Source organism: Alosa alosa, chromosome 1 (assembly GCF_017589495.1).
Source record: "Alosa alosa isolate M-15738 ecotype Scorff River chromosome 1, AALO_Geno_1.1, whole genome shotgun sequence".
NCBI lineage: Eukaryota > Metazoa > Chordata > Actinopteri > Clupeiformes > Clupeidae > Alosa > Alosa alosa.
Genome location: NC_063189.1, coordinates 24,042,306 through 24,049,684, shown reverse-complemented (window position 1 = coordinate 24,049,684; position 7,379 = coordinate 24,042,306). Strand labels below are relative to the sequence as shown.

Sequence of the window (7,379 nt, the reverse complement as noted above, 5' to 3'; positions counted from 1 at the left end):
ATTCATGAATGTTGTTTGGAATCATGTCACATCAGTCAAAAGATTCACACATTTTGTTTTGATCTGATATTACAAAGTTTAATAGGCATACGGTAACACAAAAATGTGTTCATATACTACATTCTAAACAAGAATTCTTTTATTTAATTTCTTGTAAACGGTTCAGGCCTACGGTATATGCCAACAGCAGCCAAGCACACAGCATAGGCTGGTATTTTCCCAAATATCGCTGAAACATCAGAGCTGCATAACATAACCTAAGTTGGGTCCTTTCACACATTGGCCTGAACAGGCTGTGTTATGTCACGTGCATTGCAGTGCTCTAATGGTAAGGCTCATCTTGTGAATTTGGTGGTCCTGAATAGTCTAAATCGATCTGAAAGGAACAATGAGAGTGTGGTCATGCATATCTGCGTGGACCTAAGTCTTCATTCCTTTACTGTGCATTAAATTGACAGCAACATTATTGAGTACCTCTATTTAACACTTCAGAAGGCAACTTGGTGGTACTCGGACAAGAAGACAAGAACACATACAGCTGATGACATCTTTGCGTCACCAAGACAACAGATATCCCAAACAGGGAGGGAGGGAGGGGTAGTGTTCAGTACAGTAACCTGTGGTGCTGGGGCTCAGGGACAGTGTGGGTTCCTCATTCACACAGAAACAACAGTTGAAATGGAACCCTTATTTGAGGTCCAGCACCATAGAGGCAGGGTTCTCCAAATAGGATCTCCATAGATTGGAGAACCGGCACATGGTGGCTCCATCGATAATGCGGTGGTCTGCTGTCCAGCTAACACTCATCATGTGGGCTTTGGTGATGTCACCCTGAGTGTTAAACCTGGGCAGCACCTACAAGTAACACAAGATCTTTATATCAGATACGATTTGTCCAATATACATGCACATTAAGTCGTGAGGCATGGAACATAAGAGATAAAAGTACTTGTGGGGGAAACAATTATGGTCCTGCTCTCTAGAATTTGGCTCTACAAATATACACTCATGTAGACAACCTGGTTATTTACCGAGACAGACAAGTTGGCAAGAGATGGCTGAGTAAGGCAAACATTGCAATCTCAGGATACATGCTACAGAATAAGGCAATTACTGTCAGCAGTTTAAAAGTCCAGTTTTAAAAATAAAAACACATCTCACTTGGATCTTTCCTAAAGCTCCAATCGCCACTTCCGGAGGTAGAATTACTGGCTTGGCATATGTCCCACCAATCTACAACAAAAGGAGAAAAAGACAGGACATAACACAATATAAAATCTTGTTTTTGCCAACATTGCAAACTGTTGTCCTGTACTCCCACTCACTGAGCCGATGTTGGACAGGGTGAAGGTGCCACCGGTGAGCTCTGCAGTGCCCAGCTGGCCTGATGCCCCCAGGTTCTGGAGACGATTGAGCTCCACAGCAATATCGAAGATGCTCAGTGTCTGGACACTCTTCACGTTGGGCACAATGAGACCCTGGGGAGTGTCCATGGCAAGTCCAATGTTGTGAGATGCCTAAGGAACAAAGCATTCAACAGGGTCTTAATGCTAAAAACAGAATTAGTCATATTAGAGGCTTTTTTTCTTTCTTTCTTTTTTAAACTGACCCTAACTCAAAAGCCCATATCATTGCTTGTGTGGAAACAGCAGATAAAACCATTCGGATTACTTGATCATTCATGTTACTGACAATCTGGCAGGAAAAGAAAAGATCATCTGTGTGTTTGTTGTAGTCTACCTTGTAGGTGATGTTCTGGCAGCCTTCATCCACGGAAGCATTAAGGATGGGGAAGTGGAGCAAACCCAGTGACGAGGCCTGTTACACACCCCATGGGAACGCAAGAGGAGAGAAAAGGCAGGCAAAGACATTCGCTATCTACATCTGCATCACTATCTTACTACATTTCCTACGATGTGAACTGTGTGGATAGTTATCTACCTTGATAAAGAAAGGCATGTAGCTGAGCTTGACCCCACGAGACTCAGCCAGCCCCTTCAGCTCTGTCCGTAGCCTCACCAGCTGGGACAGGTCAACCTCATCACAGTAGCCAAAGGGAGGGATCTTCAAAGCAGCAGTCATGGTCTTTACCATGGCCTTCTGGATACCTGCACATATAAAGACATTAATAACCACATGCTGCGATACTAAGTACTGACAGGCAACTGGATAGGGAAATGGAAGGTAACAAGCTCATTCAGGTGGTAACAAAAAGGTATTAAGAAAGAGTCACTCTGAACATATCTCAAAGAATACTGAGAGGCAACCAAGGCCATGGCACGTGGTTCATACAAGATAGATGCTTTTGGAGCCTCATTTCTTCTAAAAGATGCATTTTGCAACAGATGAGAATAAGGCCACAGGGTCACCCTTTAGAGGCTCTGTGCGGTCCTTCCCTGTGAAGACGGGCCTGGGTGCTGCTACTGTGGGGCCGCTGCTAACTGGTGCTTTGTCTCTAGAGGGGGCGGATGCTGTTGTTCTCACAGCAGGGGTTGGAACCTGCTGCTCGCCCTCGTAGGGAAGAATAGCTCCCGTCTGCTTGGCCAGGAAGTTGAGGATATCCTCTTTCAAGATACGCCCGTCTTTTCCAGTCCCCACCACCTCGCTGAGTTTAATCTAGGTTACAGGGGTACACATACATATGTTGTCTGAGCTGTAAACGTGACTTTACTGTGTATGGCACATCCATATTAGTGTGTATATTGACAAATGTACCATTTTAATATTTGTTTATGAGTAGAATATGGCTCAGCACCCCCAATGCCAATGCTGATGTTGAGTCAACTATTTTTATGGAATGTTACATTTTAGAATGTTACATTTTAGATATTAATTTTCCAAACTTGTAATCTGTGTAGTCCATACCACAAATGTAGTGCATAACTGACTCAAAACCAAACATCTTGAGGTGATCCCACAGCTTAGACAAGTAAATTAAAGTCAAAGAGATTATTGGCTCATCACAGATGTCCCTCTATGATAAAGGACACTGGTCTTTTGGTCTCTCAAATGTACTCCATTTCTGACAGCATAACTGTTAGCTTTTTGTGTTTGAGTACTTGCAGTGTGTTGGAATCAGTTTTTCTAAGAGACAGTTTCATTTTTTCCTATAGTTTAGATCACACCAGTTGATTGTGTTGGTCAACATCCCTGTTACAAGTACTGTAAGTTGTCAGTGCTGCTGATGTATATGTGCATTCAGGTAGACTAAGCAGGGGCTGTGACAAATTACATGGCCGGTAGGTCATCGCTGAGCTGCATACACCTACATTGTTCTCTATGGCGAGGCGTCTGACAGCAGGAGTGGCCTGGGTCTTATGGCCTTTGATCTCCTGGTGCGTGTGCTGGTGTGCCACTGCAGGCGTCTCCACCACATCTTCCTCCGGAGAGCCTTCTGTAACGAGCACAGGGGGTTTCATTCAAAAGATGAGGATCCCTTGTAACACTGAGTCTCAATTAACTCAACTTATAAACCAAAATTCATAACAGCTATGTGTTGGGACTTTTTTTGCCTGTATTCAGATGGGATAAGGAAAAGTGCCAAAAGGTGAGTGGGAGAGAGATGGAATGGGACTGGGAAAATGAAGCTTGTGCCACAGCTCTCCCATAATAGCTCACTGCTATACAGAATTTTCAAGAGATATACTGTCAAAAGCTAAGGTACCTTAATATTAAGGGCCATGATTTACATGACGGGAAAGGTCTGATGCATGAATTACAGCCGTCATCTGGCATGTGGGAGCACTGAGCTGATTTATCAATGTTTGTGGTTAAGGTCTTCTTGCCCATGGTATTGGTTTGCCTTCATTTTAGAAAGACCTAAGATTTTGCACTTTACACCATCATTCAAAATAGGGTGTTAAAGATAAAAGTTAATTGCCTCTTAAGTCTTTTTTTGCAATGTCGCTGTTGGGATCTGGGAAAGTGGAATTATTCTGGAAAAACACTCAAAAACTGTAGGAGTTTACCTTGAGCCCTGTTAGTCTCAATATCAACCAGAGGAGTGCCGACAAGAGCTGTGTCATCCACATCATAGTAAAGCTTTCGAATGACTCCATCATAGCGGCTGGTGATGGTGACTGACGCCTTGTCACTTTGGACCTCACATATGCTGTCAAACTGGGACACTTTGTCTCCCTCTTTAACATACCTAAGAGGGACAGATAACATTTAGGCCTACATAAAATAATGAAAATGTAATAACTAAGTAAAATTAGGCCGGTCTACAAGATAGATGTTAAATTCATACCATTCTTTCACAGTCACCTCCATAATTCCTTCACCGATGTCAGACAGTTTGAAAGGTAGAATTTTTCCATTACTTCCTGAAAGTATGACGGTGATGAAGTTAGTAAGGTGAAACTTCAGCGTCGGTGTTACCTGCTACCGCCAAAGTCCCCAACAGGTATTTTCATGACATTTCAAAGTTTTCGCCACTAAGAACAACATTGTGCGTTTCTGTAGTGCAGGAATGAAGCAGACACCCAGCTTACTGTAACTGGTCCTGAAATGCCTCCATTGTGTTGCTCCAAAAGGTACGAGAATATGGAGTGTACGCTCGGGTCCTGGCGGCTGCAGCATTGTGCACTGCATGTAGCAGTGGTAGGTGAGCTGGGGCTTTGGAGAAAATCGGAAAATATATATCATATCAACAGTCATATTATTAACATTTAACTCACCAGTCATATGCATCGCAGCTGTTACAATAATGCCGCATTTAATGTTAGCAAGTAGGCCTACAGTTTTGCAAATAGCCATGTCAAATGATTCGAAAGTTTTCGGACTGCAATGAGCCCTTTGTGATGATACGAATAAGATTACGAGCGGGGACGTGGCATTCACTTTTCCTAATCATTTAACGCAATTTCATTTTACCATTTGTTTAAGTAATCTGAGAGAGCCCCGTAGTGTTGTCGTCGCCATCTTTACCTTTGCACTGATGGTTATTTCACAAAAATGAACTAGGATAACACGTTTGTAACACGCAGGCGCACACACCAGGAACTACATCCCCTGACAGACGCATTGGTTGGCCTCAAGGGGGCAGGCTTTCTACCAAACGTGCTGCTTGTAAAATGCTTGGATTTATTATTATGCTGCTGCCGTGCCGTACATCGATAAACTCAAGGTGTTACTGACGTTAAGACTTAGCCTAGAAATCTAGACGCACCCTAGCGGCGGCAAATTAATTTGCTCAGCCTGTACGTCTAGTAGAAAACCATAGGAATTTCTATTGGCTGACGCAGGGACGATCTTGCTTTTTATGAAAGCATTTTTAGGGTTTGTTCTTGATGACCTATAACCTGGCAATAGCCAGATGAATTTCGCTCCGCCTAGCTCCAATCATCGGAGCTAAGCGGAACGACATTCATCTGGCTAGGGTCAGGTTAGATGACCTAAGCTTTAATTTAAGATCTGGAGGCATTCTCAGTCTGTAATATGTTGTGACACTACAGGTGAATGGGGTAAAAAAAAAAAAAAAATAGATATCACCATGAAACTTTCTCAGTTGATTACTCATCTTAAGCTAAGAAAAAATGTATTGAAAGTTTTTTTATATTTTAATGTTTAAGTATGCTAATTAGGCCTTATCTCATAAAAAATGCGCTCATTTGCATACATTTTAAAAAACAAAATCAGATTGTCTGATAAAGCCAGGCTTTTTTTCATTTTGTTGTCATATGAGATGGGAAAAGAATTACTGAGGGGTTTATGGACATCTACTTCTATTATCCTGTAATTCACCTGTACCACTGTGATGTTAAATTTCTAGGCCCGAAATTAGAAATGGGTGTATCTTAGGATCTAAATGTGATAGAAATGTAAACTAAATATGTTTTTTCATGTTTCTGGGCAGGAGGAACTCGTCTATAGCATTGATAGCACTCTAAGAGGTCAACATCATTAAGTGCAGTGAAGATCACTAAATAAAATAAATAAATTGTTCAAATCATATTGTTTCAAAATATTAAAAACTAATAATAGCCAAAAATACTAAATGAATCGCAATGCATGCTGGGAAGCAAAACTCAACATGAAATAAAGTACATGAGACATAACTCGAATGCATTGACGTTATATCCACTCGTTTTCTTGGACCTGTGATCAAACAGGGACAGCCTATAAATGTAAGCCTATCTTCCTGGAACATTGCAGATAAAGAAAAATGTATCGTTTTCTCTAGGCTATGAATGCTCTTTGTAGCCAACTTTAAGATGAAATAAATAGATTCCAGATGTTTCTATTCTATATCATTGTTTTATTAATAAACAGTAAGGCTCTGGTGAGGCAGAGAGCTTCTGCTCCTCGAATCTCATCGGATATGTGCACTCTTTGCTGTTTCCACAAGGAGCTGCTGTAACATCGGGGACAGCTATGCGTGACACTTTTAAACGCAAGCATGCATCAAATAAATTACAATGACATTTAAACAAGTCATGAAGAAGCAGTATCCTTAATTCTTCTGCAATGTAGAGCTAGATCGTTTTGCGTTACAAATTAAGTAATCACTTCTGTTGCTAGACAACCCTAAATAAATGCAACGTGGTCTGTTTTTCTAGTTCTCTAGTTTTATTGCATCGTATTATTCAGCTCCAAAAGTCGGTTCAGTCCCAATTCGGCCGTGTGTGTGTTTCTGAAAATAAAACAGATAATAAGTATGTGACTACGTTAAATAAACCACTGCCTATTTAGAGCATGTTATGCATCACGTAATGACAGTTATCTGAAGAAATGTGCATTGTAGGCTAAGCTAGAAGCTAAGACTTTGCTAACGTTACACCAAGCATCACATCAGCTAACATGAATTTGATAAAAATCCCTTCCCTAGTTTGTAACGTTATACATTAACGTTAAACTCAAAATGTATGAGCTAGAGACTAGAAAGATAGATAGGCTACTTTATTCATCCCCAGACGTGTAACGTGTAACAATAAGGTCACCGGAATGTCCGCTAGAGAACATGACGTTCGGGACCAATCGGGGACATCGTGAATGTCGGCATAAGGTCCGGGGGACGTCCCGTGTTTGTCGGGAAAACGCTTATTTTCTGTGTTGCACACAGTTTTGAAAACGAACGTTAAGGGTTGTTTTAAGGACATGTTTGTGCATGCCCATAGGCAGCCACTCTGAAGTAGTCAAAGGCGATTCAAAACGAGTCAGAAAAGTCGAGACAGGACCCATCGTCAAAATGTCGGTGTCCACCACTCTAGTTCATCCAAAACAAACCAGAAAAGGGACTCAAAGTGCTAAATCCGGAATTATCCTTTAAGGGGAGCTGTCCATGTTAAAAGTTCTGAAATATACTCTAATTTGATGGTGATGTCAGGTGACTGCACGTCACAGCTACTGTATAGGCCTACCGTTTAAATTTCGCGCGG

The 7,379-nt window shown here is 41.6% G+C and overlaps 1 protein-coding gene across 3 annotated transcripts; it reads right to left on the bottom strand.

The window, feature by feature from the left end:
- Nucleotides 1–68: 68 nt before the first annotated feature.
- LOC125291820 (lipoamide acyltransferase component of branched-chain alpha-keto acid dehydrogenase complex, mitochondrial-like) lies at nt 69–5,012 on the bottom strand. 3 transcript variants are annotated; one of them, XM_048238729.1, is made up of 11 exons: nt 4,930–5,012; nt 4,494–4,617; nt 4,250–4,325; nt 3,969–4,150; nt 3,270–3,394; nt 2,370–2,616; nt 1,942–2,108; nt 1,741–1,818; nt 1,326–1,517; nt 1,162–1,233; nt 69–855 (listed from the first exon to the last, which is right to left on the bottom strand). In XM_048238729.1, exons 2-11 carry the CDS (start codon nt 4,591–4,593, stop codon nt 688–690), a joined length of 1,407 nt encoding a protein of 468 aa, XP_048094686.1. In that variant the 5' UTR covers nt 4,594–4,617; nt 4,930–5,012; the 3' UTR covers nt 69–687. The 3 variants fall into 3 exon arrangements, with proteins under 3 accessions (XP_048094686.1, XP_048094669.1, XP_048094679.1); XM_048238712.1 differs by having other exon boundaries at nt 4,876–4,960; XM_048238722.1 differs by having other exon boundaries at nt 3,270–3,391; nt 4,876–4,960.
- Nucleotides 5,013–7,379: the final 2,367 nt, after the last annotated feature.